At 37.8% G+C, this 16,943-nt stretch overlaps 2 protein-coding genes across 2 annotated transcripts; one reads left to right on the forward strand and one right to left on the reverse strand.

Annotated features, from left to right (window-relative positions):
* The first annotated feature begins 80 nt into the window (after nucleotides 1-80).
* LOC141612071 (scarecrow-like protein 23) lies at nucleotides 81-1,997 on the forward strand. The gene has a single exon (XM_074430774.1). The coding sequence runs from the start codon at nucleotides 217-219 to the stop codon at nucleotides 1,447-1,449; it is 1,233 nt and encodes a 410-aa protein (XP_074286875.1). The 5' UTR covers nucleotides 81-216; the 3' UTR covers nucleotides 1,450-1,997.
* Nucleotides 1,760-13,634, reverse strand: LOC141612070 (aminopeptidase M1-like). The gene is made up of 19 exons (XM_074430773.1): nucleotides 13,303-13,634; nucleotides 13,060-13,205; nucleotides 12,320-12,422; nucleotides 9,005-9,191; nucleotides 8,544-8,637; nucleotides 8,196-8,349; nucleotides 8,005-8,109; nucleotides 7,801-7,917; nucleotides 7,607-7,720; nucleotides 6,985-7,167; nucleotides 6,615-6,870; nucleotides 6,418-6,539; nucleotides 6,239-6,336; nucleotides 5,005-5,182; nucleotides 4,774-4,888; nucleotides 4,355-4,422; nucleotides 4,204-4,278; nucleotides 3,114-3,188; nucleotides 1,760-2,226 (listed from the first exon to the last, which is right to left on the reverse strand). The coding sequence occupies exons 1-19, from the start codon at nucleotides 13,534-13,536 to the stop codon at nucleotides 2,047-2,049; spliced, it is 2,604 nt and encodes an 867-aa protein (XP_074286874.1). The 5' UTR covers nucleotides 13,537-13,634; the 3' UTR covers nucleotides 1,760-2,046.
* Nucleotides 13,635-16,943: the final 3,309 nt, after the last annotated feature.

The raw sequence follows: 16,943 nt of genomic DNA on the forward strand, positions 1-16,943 counted from the left end.
GCTGTGTTTCATCCCCACCCCATTCTACTCACTCTTTACTCGTCTTTTTACTTCCTTCTTCCTTCACACAACACTCATTTTCTAAACAACAGCTCAAGACAATCTCGTATTCGTCGAGTTGGATTTAACCAACAGAGTCGCAGGTAAAAATTCCCATGTTGATGAGCCTAGAAACCGTGATCAATTATAGATTCAAATCTTGCTCATTTTCTCTTCATGATCTCCAACACCTACTCATGTAACGTCGAAGACGACAACGATGACCATGGTCATGACCACAACATCGAACCTCACAAACCCGACTCAGAACAGAGCGCCCTTCACCTCCTAACCCTCCTCATAAAATGCGCCGACCACATCACAACCAACAACACAACGGCCGCCACTAATCTCCTCCCTGAAATAAACCTCCTCTCAACCCCATACGGCTCACCACCCCATCGAGTCGCCGCGTACTTCTCCCACTCCATCTCCTCACTCCTCATCAATACCCACCTCCGCCGTGACAACCACAGCATTCCCTCTTCTCCCTCCCTCCGTCACCACCACCTCCGCCACCTCCATGCTGCTTTTCAGTCCTACAATTCCCTCACGCCTCTTATTAAATTCTCCCACTTCACGTCCAACCAAGCCATCTACGACGTCGTTTCATCCCCCTCCTTCGACGGATGTGATCACGTCCACGTCATCGACGTTGACGTCATGCAGGGACTTCAATGGCCAGGTTTCTTCCATATCATATCTTCTTCCTCCAGAAAACTCGTTTCGGTTAAACTAACCGGGTTTGGACCGGACATGAGGGTATTAACTCAGACCGGCCGCCGGCTCGAGGAATTCGCTGGTTCGGCCGGGGTGCAGTTCGAGTTCAACCCGGTCCAGGGTAGGATAGGGGACCTGACAGAGCTGAGTCGACTCGGTCCAACTCGGAGTGATTCGGTGGTGGTCCTCCACTGGGTGCACCACGGGGTTTACGATGTGTGTGGGTCGAGAGACGGGTTTGTGAGGGTGTTGGCTGCGGTGAGGCCTAGGCTAGTTACCATGGTTGAACAGGGTTTGCCTAAAACGACGTCGTTTCAAGGGAGGTTTGTTGGGGCCATACATTATTACTCGGCTTTGTTCGATGCATTGGGGGAGGGATTGGGCAGGGATAGTGTGCAGCGTTATATGGTGGAGCATCACCTCTTTGGCCGCGAGATTAAGAATGTTTTGGACATTGAAGACCGAGTTGGGGTTGTGCCGTGGGCGGATGAGCTTAATCGGATTGGTTTTGAGACGTTTTCATTGTCAGGGAGTCCTGCGACGCAGGCGAGTTTGTTGCTAGAAATGTTCCCTTGGAAGGGTTATACTTTGATGGAGGAGAATGGGCGTTTGAAGCTTGGGTGGAAGGACTTGCCTTTGCTTACTGCCTCTGCTTGGCAGCCTAAGGATTATTGTAATACTGCTAAATAGGGATATCGTTAAGGGGCGAAATGGACGCGGATACGAGTCTCGGAATCTATTTCTTAAACGAAACTCATACCCATACCCATAAAGTTCTAGTTCTACCCTCGTTCATTCCGACTGGGATAAGTGTGATATCAGTTATACTCGACTCTCAGTCATTCCGACTTGGACGGGTGTGATATCAGTTATACCCGGTTTTATTCATCTCATTAACATCCCCAAGGCTGCAAATAGTGCTCTTAGATGGGGTGAAAATTGAAGGGAAGGTCTAAGTCGTCTGTCCAACCGTAAAGAAAAAAGGAAAAAATTACGGTACATGGAACGTCGAGGTCCGACTTTTAGCTGGTATTAAAAGTCAATTACAATTTAATTGGACTGTGTAAGATGTAGATGAATCTATAGTTGTTCTTTTGTTTGTACAACTTTTTAGGGTTGTTTACAGTCTTTCCAAAATAATTGACAAGCTAAGGGGAATAAGAAAGCCTCATACATACATACATACATACATACATATGTCATATATGGGGACTTTTTAACAATTTGCACAAGTGATATCCCTCTGATTTTATCTGTGCCTACTAAACCAATCATACCGAGTGGTGGTTAATTCAAAGCCAATTGTTGCACCACACCAATCAGACTTTCCTCCGTCCGAACGCTCTCAATCCACTTTACATTTATTCGGATCTTCTCAATGCTTTGCTTCACGTGTCGTGCTATTTCCGGTTTCGTTCGACTTGCAAAAAACTCCTCCACTTCTTGCAGCATCTCATCTGAAGAGAGCTGAAGTGAAACAAGCAAGAATTCAGCAATTAGTCTCGAAAATTCAAATTGTGCACCATATACTTACAAGATCATCATATGTTATGGATTAGCTATCTCATGATACTCCCATTATCATAAAACCATCTCATATTGTGTTGCCAATATACTTACAAGCTCAATATGGCCTTTCGCTAGTCACACGCTAGGTAGCACCAAAACGGACACGAACACGGACACGTGACACGGCATCCCATGAAATTTAGGACACGGGACACGTTATTTAAATTTAATAAAATATACTGTATATTTTTTAGTTATAAGCGTTCGATTTTATTTTTGTAAAACTATTTGATATTAAATTTAAATAAGTGAAAGTAAAACTTGGCCTTGATTTGAACTCGTTTGCATTTCCCAGCCAAACCCGTATTCTAATTAATCTCTTTCGGCGACTCATTTCTTGTATAAAGAACATCATTCACCCCAAATGATGTCCAAATACCAAGGACACGCGTCGGACACGTGCCAAAATACCATGGACACGCGTCGGACACGTGCCCTTATAAAAGTAGAAAGTTAGACACGGCTTTATAGGTGTCCGACACGTTTAGGCGTGTGTCCGACGAGTGTCGGTGTCCGACACGGTGTCGGACACGGAACGGCTGATTAAGAGAAGTGTCCGTGCTACCTTCACATGTAAGTTGCAATTGGAAAACTTTTCAACTTAGAAAAAAAAAAAAAAAAAAAAAAAGAGCACCTTCAAATGTGTGCCCAATTTAATTCGAGCAGAGTAATGTGAAGTGTCATACTCGTAAACCGGATTTTAAAGCCAGCAACTTCAAAGTTACTACATTACCTTAAAGAAACAGATTAATGTGTGGGATAAGGGGAAAGAATGAGAGACAAACCTTGGACAAAACTGAACTGACGAAATGGCAAAGAAGGTGGCCAGTGTAATGCTTTGAAATATGATCCCAGTTTTCCTACTCCCCAAACACAGAACAATCAATTTAACTGAAAACTTATTATACTAAAGTATACTATAGCCATTGATCACAATCACTACAAACATGTGTAAACTAAACACTACATCATCTACATCACAAGACCAAAGTCCACACAGTTTATGCATTGCAATACCATGGCACTTAGGGTACTGTGACCGTATTACGAATATATATGTTGATATGACCGTATTGTGGTACAATATAAGCAATACTTGGTATTTACCATGTCATCCCAAAACCAATTTGCAATCACAACTATAAACAATTCTTCTTCTGTGTAAATTAACTTAACTGTGAAACACATTTCAATATGTGATACACACCAAAATATCATGGAGGGCAGATTAGTAATTTATGTCTTTAATTACTTATTCCCCAAGCTAATTAGGCTATAAATAGATGGGTTAAGTGTAATGCAATCATCCATGAATGAATTAATCAAATCCTTCCTTGTCTAATTCTCTGAATTATCTACTTTTTTAACTTGAAACCAAGTATCCTTTTCTTATTCCTGGATATTGCGTTTCATGCATTAATTGAACAGCTTCTTTTACCTTGCACCACTCATTATTTACTGCATTTCTTTCCATTAGTATGCATTGTTTCCTTGCATTATTTCATATTGCATCAATATGACACTGATTTTGAGAAAGCAGGAGCACGGTATATATGGCAAGTTGACGGGGAGGGTTAATACAGACAATTAACGACCAATGAGAAACCCACAAACTTCTGAAATAGTATTTGTAAAAACATAAATTAGTCAAAAGTGGAAATACAGTAAAGTCAAGTGAATTGAGGGAGTATTTATTTAATATGTTAATTCTTATTTGACTTTCTGAGATTGAAGTTTAAAACTTTAGCTGTAAATTGATTTAAAATATCATGAAAATTTGCGATGCTTTGTTTCACTCTTTCAGATGTCCATTTCCAATAAATTTCCTTGACCCCAGACAGCAGGAAATAAACAAAGGAGTATATTAAGCTTTACCTTCATCCACTTCCAAGCGACTTCTCGTCCTTCCCTACTTACAGCAAGTCCATGAACAACATCTTGAATAGGAACCTTCACAAAATCGAGAATTTATCAGTGAACTTACGATTCAGATTAACAACTTAATCCCTATTCAAAATACACTTGCCTCAGAAGATAACAAAAAGTTAAGAACTTCAAGGATAATATCCGAGTCTCGGCATGATCCCAATGAACCTGCAAAGTTTGAGCAGAAGAACAAGTGCTACATTATTCTGGTTGATAACAGAACAAATATGAATCATATGCTCTATCTAGTTCATATTAATCTTCGTGTTTACTCATAAATGGTTTTAACAAGTATAATACACTTTGAACATAGTTTGTACATTTATATATCAGGTTAATTTTGTGGAATATATAATTTTGTGAAAAAAATATTGATAAATAAATGTGAATACTCTAGTATCATGTTATAATTTTTTTTATATGTTTTAACATATCTACAAACAAAGTTTTGAAACTTAGATCTTAAAAAGTCAAACATGAAGGGGAATCCGAAACAGAGAGTATAGGAGATACTGATACCTAGTATACGTGCTCTCTCTTGACTTTGGTCTGTCTCCCTGTACACCCTCAGGAGAGCTTCATAACCTGACTTATCAGATGAGCTGACTTTATGCATCACAGCCACATATGCCCCCTGGAGATGTTTAGAAGATTTCAAAGCTTCAACAACCACGAGTAACAGAAGTTCTGGCGTAAATATAGTTATATAGATGAAACAAATCTTGAAGTCCAAAGTTATAAATTGGTAACCTTGCGAACATCAGATGAGAGAACTGAGGAATTTCTGTCAGTTAAAAATACATTAAAACGACTGGTTGCTTCATCTATAGTAGTGTCATGACCCAGCATAGATAGGGCAAGCAAAATCCCCCCTCTTGTCAAGACTTCTAAGTGGCTCTCACCTGGTCTAGGGTCCCAACCAAGTTTCCTGAGGGAAAATGTAAACGAGAGAATACACGTAAAATACAAGAAAAACATGGAAATGGAAATCAAAGAGCTCTTTTCAAGAAATTAAGATACATCATACATGTGAAGATATCAGTTGACTACTGCAACCATCTATAATTCTATAAATTATCCTGAAAGATCCAACATTTAAGATCTTGCTTGTCACTTCTTCCAATAGGATCTCAAAGAGAAGGATGAAAAATAGTGTAAGTCTGAAGTTATCATTAGGAGTTTCAAATTTGACAGTCATGTAGATTGTGATGACAACAAGAAACTGCAATGGCACGAGTTAAAATCTGAAGACCCATGACTTTACTTCGTCCGCATAGTCAATTTCATATTGCCAATAGACTACAAAGAAAAAATGGGAAACCACTCACATAAAAACAGGGGCGGCTTTAGGCGGGTGCACACCCCATTCGGGTAGAGACCTGTTAGCCCCCGGTTCGAATCCTGGTAGCTGCATTTTATTTTATTTTTCAAAATTGGTTGATGAGTTTTGTATTGAAGCAAAATGAAATAGTTTTCCTATATAATTTAAGCGGTTGACAAGGCTTGAACCTAGATCTTGATTGTCAAATACCAAGATCTTAACCAAGAGTTTTATTTAATAATGATTCCAAGTCCTATAACTTTTTCCAATTCCATGTATTAAATTATTATTAGAGATGAAATGTTAGAAAATCAAAATAAAGAGCTACAAGAACAAAACATTACACTACACCCTCCGTCCCAATCAATTTATTTTAATGAAAGGCAAGCGGGAGTATTTTTTTCTCTTACAAACAAAGACTTTTTGATATTTCTACAGCATGTTAGAATCCTAGATACATCGTCTTTCCCAAAAAAAATGTGGTCTCGTGAAGGACAATATATAATGTGAAATGTATTGAGGAAACAATTTGTGCCAAATGGAGTTGGAAGTTCAAGACACATATATAGCCACCAATCCCCAGACTAGATAAGACACTTTAAATTTCTGAGGATATCTCCAGAGGGCACTTAAGAATTAAAAATATGCATGCAATATACTTACCTTGCTGGGAAAAGGAAAAGAGTGATGAATATCTGCTTTACTGAGTCTAGTATTTCAGGAACAGCATCAGCTACTACTCTTACAAGTTGATGGCTAATCTGTTGGAAGAAATAAGATCAGAAAAAGAAAAAAAAAACTAACTGGATCAATTAAAAACAAGATTGACAAGGGAGACTTACATCTACTAGCTTCGACAGGACAATATAGTCAAGCTCAGCTCTGAACGAACCAATTAAGGTTAGTAAAGAATGCAGTGGCTGCTGCACTCCCATGCACAGGGCATAGTAGTCGTCCAAAACACCTACCAGTGAGAATAACGCTTTATACTTTTTTCGAACAGTTAATATCTAAAATTTCATACGACAGAAGTAGTTACCGAATCTATCTGTAGCAGACAATAGATTGCTTTCTATTGCAGACCGGATTTGCGTTGTGAGTTTCTCATCATATTTTACTCGATAAAAACCAGCTTGATCCACATTAACTTTTACCCAAGCAGATTCTTTTACTTCAATTGAACCACACTTTGTTCTCAGAAGAAAAGTCTGCTGATTATCATAGGATCCACAACAAAGCACAATAGGAACATTCCACAAGCTTTCCTCGGGGCGTCCACTCAACAGAAATTGTGACTACAAACATGAAAATCGCTCAAATTTAGCAACGCCAAAACAATATAAATTAGCAGAAGTGGACTATGAAACCACCTGCACTAAAAATGAGAAAGCAAGAAAAGTTATAGGAACCTGCTCTATCTCCAGCTTTTGATCATTGAGTTTGACAGAAACAACGGGATAACCTTTCTGCTTTGTCCATGAATTCATTATGTCTCTTACAGGTTCATTGGATTCCTCCTCAAGTACAGCCCATAAGTCTTCTGTCTTCGCATTTGCGTATGCATATCTTTTTATATATGAAGCAAGCGCCCTCTGATTTTACAAATAAGATACACAAGAAATAACGATATACAAAATACCATTAGCAAACATACCAATTCTCTTAAATATTAGTCCATAAGTCGATCATAGTAAATTAAAATATCATCAAGGTTGCTTTAGGGGGAAATAGAGGGAAGAGGAAGCAAGCAAGAAGTCTTGTATGAATAACAATAGGAAGCCATGGGAGACTGAGAGTAGAAGGGGAAGAGAATCATGGATTCATTATCCTCTTTCTATCTTCGCTTCCTCCATTTCTTTGGTCATTCAAATTGTCTATTTTCTATCCTCTCCCTTTCCCTCAACTGTTCCTAACTTAACAAAACTATAAAGCACATAACCCTACTGACATTACTGCGTATAATGAACTTACTTTGAGGAGATTGGGGGGGAGGAAGGGTTAAATTGAAGCAGTTATGTTCTAAATGCACACCTGAAAATGGTCAGCTCCTAGATAATGATGCAGCATTCGAATCACAGCAGCACCCTTGCTGTAACTAATTCTATCAAAGATTGCAATGATCTCATGAGCATGGTTTAACTCCACCTGAAAAATTTCACTCTTAATTCTTGCCCATACTAGTGCAATACAAAAGGAGACGGACAACATTGCCAGATTCTAAGGACCTCAATAGGATGTGATTCACCAAGAGCATCGAGACATAGACCTTTGTTAGTCTCCTCGAGAAACTGGGTCCATGTCATCCATTCTGGGAATAAAGAATCGGTAGCTAAGCAGGCTACCTGAGAACACCAGTTGTACACTAAGCAATAGAATATTTATAAATATCAAATGCAGAGATAAATGAAATACTTTACTAAAGAATATACCCATGTAGCAAACCCTTCATTCAGCCATAAATCAGTCCACCACTCCATAGTTACTAGGTTGCCAAACCATTGATGAGCTAATTCATGAGCAACAGTATCAGCCACCTTCACAAGAACAAATAATTGGTAACTGACACAAAGAACGCACCTTCTAAATATCATCACACCAAGCACAAGAGGATAAATCTTACGATCTGTTTATCTTCAGCAGAAGAGAGTTGCTCGTCATACAAAAAATAATTCTCTTGGTATGTGACCAGTCCATAATTCTCCATAGCTCCAAAAGCGAAGTCAGGGATTGCAATCATATCCAATTTAGATAATGGATATGGTACATTGAAATACCTTTTTGGACAGAAAAAGGGTTTCAAAAACTAAATGAGAGTTGAATATAAGACTTCTAGCACTACCATAAACTTATCTTTAATCAGATCAGAAAACAATCAGACTCTAACGAAAATTGATCAATTCATACCGGCATACCCCATGTGGCTTCAAAAAAAATTGATCAACACATCAAAATATATTTGATAGCTTACTTCTTGTATAGATCTAGAGTCTTCACAGCAACTTCCAAAGCGAATTTCCCTTGGTTTGCCTTCCCGGCTTGACTATAGCATCGTACCCTAACACCTTCACGAACGTAAAAATATATGAGAAAGTCCGTGTAAAACCGTTTTAACATGTAAAACCAATAAATAAAAGGTATCGTAAGTAGTTACTTTAGGAATGTTTTAACTCTATTTAACTACCGGTTTTACACTAATCCTTATGTAAAACTGTTTTATACAAGTAATTTCCAAAATATATGGACAAAGGCGAGATCATCAAACAATGAAACCAATACTACACTGATGCCTTAAAAGCTCCTGCTATGGCTAGGTAAAGTACGAGGGACAGAAGCGTGCAATTTTACTGATGTGTTTAATATACAGAAAGCGTCCTTACCGCAGGGGGTATGATATTAGTGTCAATATATGCAACATACAAATGTACATACCATCAGATGTATGCCCTTCAACATGGTCAAATAGGCCCACCACAATCGCAACCAAATATGTAGACATAATTGGCGACTCCTCAAAGTAAACTGTCTTGAAACTCCCTTGCTCTTTTTCTTCAATAACATGCATGTTAGAAAGAGCTATGACCTCACATGATACATCCAATGTAATCTTGAACGTAGCCTGAAAATAATTTTAAACCTGTAAGAAAAATAAATTGGGTTTTTCTATATGGCATTCCTGTGTTTTTTCGAATTCTACGTGCTACCTCTAGGTTTTTGAAAACATTGGTGTACCCCTAAACTTAGTAAAATATTCTTAAAATACCCAAACTATTAAAAATCAAGTTTTTAAACAGTTAAATTTTGTAAAGAAAATATGTTTACGATTGTATAAACGATATTTATGTTAATGACATGACAAATTATTGCAAAAAAAAAAAAAAAAAAAAAAAAATCAAAAATGCATAGACTAGACATTTAAAAGAGGCGGATTAGAGCATTTTGGGTATTTTAAGATGTTTTCGTTAAGGTTAGGGGTACCACTTATATTTTTGAAAAGTGAGGGGTACCACGTAGAATTCGAAAAAAAATACAACTATACAAGGGTACCATGTAGAAAAGTGAGGGGTAACATTACAGTGATTCAAAGAAATGCATCTTATATGGAGCCATACAAAGATATGGTCTCGACAAGATAGGAGTCTAGGACAGTATGTTCGATGACAACCATGGCAGTAGCTTATCGTTTATAGACAAACTATGGCAGGAGCTTACCAATTTACAGACAACGAGGAATGATGTGTTATGGAATTCGAATATGGACTAGAGTTTGTCTTTTAGAGAATTAGAGGCATAGGCTAAGTATGAAGGTTAGCGATAGGGTGAATACTCTGTCTCTTACTGGATGTACATAGCTGGTTACTTGAATGCTCTAAGTCAGGATCTTGGATAATGACTCCTCATGTTGATTTTACTGACTACTGAGTCTACCATAAGCTAGAACTGTTTGGCCATGATAATGAATGCAATCATCACTTGCAGAAAACCGTTGAGAGTCAATGAAGAATGCTGCCACATGTCAGTCATTGTACATAGCAACATCAATTTGGAAGAGATGACGGGGGCGGGAGTTCATTTTGGTCATGGTACTCGAAAATTGGATCCCCGAATGTCACCTTATATCTTTGCAAAATGGCCATCTGCATTTAGTTCTAGCACTACGAAATGATAGCATCAATAATTTGGTTTCAAGACTTTTAACTACATCCCCTCGTTGGAGCCGCTTCGCACTATAAGTCGATACTTCGTATTCTCAGAATCAGAAACAAAGCAAACAAGTAATTGCCAAACTGGTCCTTGTGTTACTCCTTTTGGACACTATGCAAAGATATTTTTCTTTAAATTCTAATACTTATCCTCCAGTCCCAGTCAGACTGCTCCAACATAATCTACGAATCTTTCCATTAATTGAAGATGTTTGACACAAAAACTACAACAACAGTGCCTTAAAGGCTCCCTTCTACGGCGAGGTAAAGGGTATCTAGTGGATTCAACATTACATCTGTGTTAAAAACACAGTGAGTCTATGTTGAAGATGTCTTAATTAACTAGTGTATGCAGCATCTTCCAGTACAACAAAAATACTCGTGCTGTCTATTTGGAACTACAGTTTAGTACTACTCTTCTTGAAGATTTCCTTTCCATTAATGCTTATTGTCAGGAAATCAAGCGCTTGGTTGACCAACTTAGTAATGTTGGCGCCCATCTTCAATCAAAGACAGTTCTTGCAGCTGATAGCTCGATTGAATGAGAATTATGATGGCGCCGTCACAATTCTCCAACAAACCAATCCGCTTCCCGACTTATATGCGGCTCGATCAAGACTCATTCTAGAAGAAACTTGCAAGGCTAAGCAGGTAAGTGCCGTCTCTTGCTCTACTTGCACACCTCTCATTACCAACCATTCATTTGATGACTATCACCAACCTAGCAACACATCAAATTCTGTAACCCGGAACAATTCCTGTCATCGGGCAAACCGGAATAATTCTTGTGGGATGCAGAATAGTCGCAATTGTGGTTGTGACAGTGGTGAAAAATACGCCAGTGGTGACCAGTCTCAGCCGTGGCAGTAGCAATGCCAGGCTGAACAGCAGCAGACATCGAGAAGCACCCCTAATCCTCCTCAATGTACCCGTGCTCCGTCGTGGGCTGGATATCGTCCACAGTAGGTTCCTTGAGGACCATGGTCTGCACCCCCTGGATCTCTTGCGAATCGACTCCAACAGGTATATGCTGCTGCCCTGCTCCCCAAGGTACGCCCACCGATATCAAAGCGGTAATGCACACAATGATATTAAATCAACCCGATAGCAATTGGTACATGGACACGATTGCATCCTTTCATATGATGGCTTCTCAAAGTAATCTCTCATCTTATTTTAAGTATGAGCATCAACCGAAATATTATCATTGGTAATGATAGCGAAATTTCATTTGTGGTCTTGTACACTCGACTTAAACCCATCTTACGATAAAACATTATGCTTTTCTGAATATCAAGTCCATATCTTTAGGTTTTAAAAATCCAAGACAGCTTTTATCTTTTTATCAGTTGAACAATGCTTGCTTTCTTACAGGCTACCATGATAAAAGCTGCCAAGAAATGTTTTTTTAAGGAAATAAAAATAAAAATAAAAACTCCTAAAAGCTAAATTGATAAAGTGGGAAAGTAAACTCTTGGATGTTTGATACCCTGATTCTTCAAAACAGACCAAGTCTAGCATGTTGAACTCATTTACAATCTTGCTCCTACACTACAGGTCTCTGTTTTGCAGCATAAAAATGATTTTACGGCAATAAGTTGCTAACCATCTAAACTCTCACACTTGATTTGTACAGTTCAAAAGATAGGATAAGGCGACAGGCGACACTTAAAGCTATCATCACTTAACAGCTTGAATCACTTGTAAATATATGTGTTGTAGATTGATGTTTAACGAAAGCCAGACTCAACCATGCTCCATAGCAGGGTTTGTGATTTATTTTGACTAATTTAAAGTCAATTCCAATTTTACCTTGTCAGGGCTCAACAGTATTAACTTATGCAGATCATATACTGTGATTATACCAGTACTGAATACAGGAATACTATGGACAAAACCCTATGTCCTCAAGGGTGATCAATCATTCTATCTATTTAACAGTAAGAACAGGATCACTGCGTTCACAGATTTTCAGCAGAAGAATCAAAATATTCTCAAGCAAACCTCAAAAGGCGACAATGAAAAGAAAAAACAGAAGCAGTACCTTAAAAACAGGCTCATCCCAGCAAGGGAAACAGCGCCGTGCATCAGCAGGTTCAAACTGTGTAACAGCCAGGTTCCGCTTCTCCCCATTAACCTCGTACACACTGAACAAAAAAAAATACAATTCAAGGAAACGCTTGTTTGGTATTATTGTGAGATGATCATTGCTACAAGATTGTTCTCCATCTAAACAAAGGTGAGTAGTGCCTAAGACGGCCTCACATGTCAGACCATGACAACCCCAAATACTATTCCTCGTTTAAGTATATGTTTAATAATGGGTTGATCGCACGTGAAATAAATCTCATATAAATTTTTGCATATAAACAAGCAAACGAACTTAGAAGTACTAAAATAAACAAAACCATATGATATATCCTAACAAAAGCATGCATATGTTCACATCCCGGAGATGCAAGCAGCGAATATTCTGGCTTCTGAAAGATCAATACTCAAGTAAACATATACTCGGACCCGTAAACAAATGCCTGACACAAATGGAGTAGTAATTGTAATCAGCGAATGTACATGCGGTACATTCCAGATATACATACGAGTATTCGACACATATCAAATACTCCTTGTACTCCGTACATGAGAACAGAGTATGGCGGATATACTTATAGGCGACCTTTTGACACTTCATTTTCATTTTAGATAAAACGAAGTTGAAAATTTTACGCAATATAACCAACCGTATCTGACACTCCGACATTCAAATTACAAGGAATGAAATTAAACCTTCGATAAAACCCTTTCATCCCATCATTCAACGTTCCTTGAAACGAAATCCTGAGCACACCAACTCCAATCGGAAGCTCCTTCCCAAAATCAATCACGAACACTTCATCTTCCGCTATTAATTCCACTTCCGCTGGTCGCAAACCCTAGAAATTCACAATCTTTCATTTTTCCGCCATACTGAAAAAATCGAGAGAAAAAAAAAACGAATTTTAAACGAAGAATTACGATATAATTATAGACCTGAGAAGATGATTGAGGATGAAAGGAGAGAGAAGAATAATCGATGTTGAGGTCGGCGACATTGAGAACAAGGAAATTTGTAGTTGAAACGACATCGATGGTAATTGAAACGACGCCGTGGAAAATGCAGGAGATGAGGTCGGGTTTGAGATAAAGGTTGTAGCGTTTAGGGATTGCGAAATTGGGGAGACGAGATTTGGACATGAATTGGGGGTACGACGCCATTGTTGTCATGGAGACATGGACTGATGGAAGTGAAGTTTTACTAATCAGGACGATATTATTATTTTTTTTTTTTTTTTTTTTTTTTGGGTAAAAGGTAAGTTTATAGTCCTTTCAATTTTCTATTTTCTTTCTATTTGCTTTATTAGGATTTCCAAAGCGTAAATGTGTTAGTTTTATATGATGGGCGTATTCTCGCACCACGACCGAAGTCAACATATTGAAGAAGTCAAAGATATCCACAAAGTCAACGTATTATACAAATTAACAAGCGACGCGGCTGTCGTCACTGTTATCATATCTTGTATCTCTACTGGGTAACTAGCCACCGAGAGGCATATCCGCGTACTCACATCCAAGTCCCCTCGATGGAGTCAACCAGCCACCGGCCGCCATGGGTCCCTCGGCCGAGGGTAGAAAGCTCTTTCCACCGCTTCGCCACTTGCCACTACGTGACAAAAGGTGAAAGTCTATAAATACTCCTCAATCCTCATTGAGAAAACGATCCACAATTCATCCTAAAACTCACTATTAATCTGGTATAAACTCTCTTATCTCTCTACAATACACTTTGCCAACTAACACACAACTTAATCTCTTTAAGTTTACTGACTTGAGCGTCGGAGTGAGTACGCTCGGTACCAAGCCGAGCCCTCAGTTTGTTCATCTTAAACAGGAAAGAGCGAAAGGAAGAGACAAGTAAAGACGTCATTCTGCAAGCTTACGTGGTCACAAATCCTGCTCCGGAATTACACCCGGAACATTATAAATAAATAGTTTTTATTTTCCAACTTATTTACAGTCAAAATTCGAAAACTTTGAACAAATGAAAAGAAAATAGATAGAACTAGGTTAGACCCGTGCATTAACTGCACGTCTTATAGAGTTATTTTTATTTCTATAAATTACATATATAATAGGGTATCTCATTGATTGTTCATTTTCCCCTCGTCAATGCATTTTGCTTTGACAAATAAAAAGTTGAAACTGAAAAATTAATTAAGATAATTGAGTAGCATGTTGACATTTATTTTTGAAAAAAAATATTTTTTTTTATACCGCAAATAAGCTAATGATTTAAATTTATAAATCTTCTCAATTTTTTGCCTCGAAAATAATGAAAATGGTTTATAATTTTGTATTATAGGAGTACCTAATATGAGTTTAATTATTCTCAAATAATAGCATCGGCTAAATATTTAGTTCGTAGGTTGATACAATTTTTTTTAATATTTAAATTAAAAATTATAGATTATTAGAGTTAGTCAAAAAATATAATTTGATGAAAAAATTAATTTTAATGAAAAGATAATAATTTAATGAAATAAATTATCATAATTATTACCTTCCTTACTTAGTTAATGTATATATAGTTACTTTATTTAAAAAGATATTTTTTTGAGGGAAATTTGTGAGGATGCTTATTCATTTAGTAGCAATTAGGGGATGATTGATCACCCTTGAGGACATGATGATCTCGAAATTACTGAGTTGGAAATTGATGTTGCCTATCCTCAAGGGTCCTCAAAGGTTTTGACCCTTTGTTATCTATGATACGTTGTCCGCATCATCTCGATTTTTTATTCTACTCAAACTATGTTTAAATCTGTGAAATTCACGGGTTTGTTTTTAAAGTTTTAAATGTATATAGTTAATAATAGCGAAGATATATTGATTTACTTAAGTGATTAATTTCGAATTATTAATCATACATGAGACATCATATGATGTGTCTATTACCATGGTTTAAGACTTATAATAAAATTAGTACATACTCCATATTTAATTATTCATAGTTAGCCCGTGGCGGATCCAGGATTTAAATTTAAGGGGCCAAAAAATTTGAAGGGGGCAACCGGTTAATTATATAAGGTATACTAAAAAAAAAGCAGAAAATTTAACTTAAAATTCCGAAAATCTTGACCGTCGGGAAGGGCGAGGGCCCCTACTAACCCCCTAGCTCCACCATTGTCCATAGCACCATTTATTTATGTACGGAGTAATATAGTCGTACAATAAAATTAGTGTAAGGCCCTGTTTTTTCTGGATTTTTAGAACTGAACTGGACTTAACTGAATTGAACTGAACTTGATGCGTGCATTTTATATAGACTTTTTGTACCATATATGCACGCATTTCTATGCATTTTGAGTAGTGTTTAGCTACAAATGTCCCCCGAATAGTTCACTTTGGTTTGTCTTGTATTATTTGCAGGTATGAACCGAAGAGGAGAATAATCAAGCTTAATATGTGTCCTGATGCATGCATTTAGGAGATGAGTTGAGTCGGAGTTTAGAAACTACTGTTTGGTGATGCGCGTAGAAGTAAAGGAGCTAGGCGAGCAAAGGAAGAGCTTCATATTACTAGTGCCTACTTTGAATAGCCATATCTCGAGTTATACAAATGATAATCAAGTGATTCCAATTGGAAATGAAAATTTATCTTCTTAGCTTTCCAACGCCACCAAAAACGCCTGATTTGCCCAAATAACGAAGAAATGGCGGCCGTTTGAAGTTCAGTGCGCGAAGCCGGAATTACGCGCTGAACATTGCTCGATCGAAGGGTTAATCTACTCGATCGACCCCTTTAACCACTCGATCGACCACCTAGTCTACTCGATCGGGCACTTAAGTATTCGATCGACCACTTTTGAGCACTTTACTATTCAATCGAGAGCTTTTTGGGAATATACCTCTCGATCGACTAACTTATAGTTGGTCAATCGAGCAAATCAAGTCTGACGCAGCATATTTCAAGTCGAGACCTTTTAATTTTATCTTATAATAATTATCTCTTACAAATAAGAGATTATTAGGTCATTTAGGTGACCTCATACCACGACATATGAGTAGATTAGTTTAGTTTTAGTACGGCGTTGTTCCCTCTCTCTATTTTCCGGGATCAAAACTCTGTAATTTCTCCCCCTTTATTCTTTAGTTTAATTCTTGTTTTTATTATCCCTTGCATCTCTTAATCTCTACTCTCTTAATCTTTGTTCTTCTCTAATTTCTCTTTAATTATTTTATGTTGTTGTTATTTAATTCTCTTTATAATATACTTGATTTAGTTATTGCAATCGTTACAGTTAGTTTCTTTGTTCCAATCATGTTTAGCTAATCCTCTCGCTGGGATTTAGGGGAATCAATGAATAGACGATAGTTGCTAAATAGGATTGCAGATCTATTGCTGTTATCATTTCATTGTTGTTATAGGTAGCTGTGGACACGGGCCCACGGGTTCGCTTGGGAAAACAAGCTTTGCATTTGTGGAGTCGCCACCAATTTATTGTGGAAAATTGGAAACCGTTCGAATACCTCGTGTCATGTCAAGACACAAAGTAATGACATAGACACTAAGAACTCATTACCCTTAGCATTCCATGTCTAGAATGACTCTCGTGGATGCCAATGAACACGGAT

Source organism: Silene latifolia, chromosome 11 (genome assembly GCF_048544455.1).
Source record: "Silene latifolia isolate original U9 population chromosome 11, ASM4854445v1, whole genome shotgun sequence".
Classification (NCBI taxonomy): Eukaryota; Viridiplantae; Streptophyta; class Magnoliopsida; order Caryophyllales; family Caryophyllaceae; genus Silene; species Silene latifolia.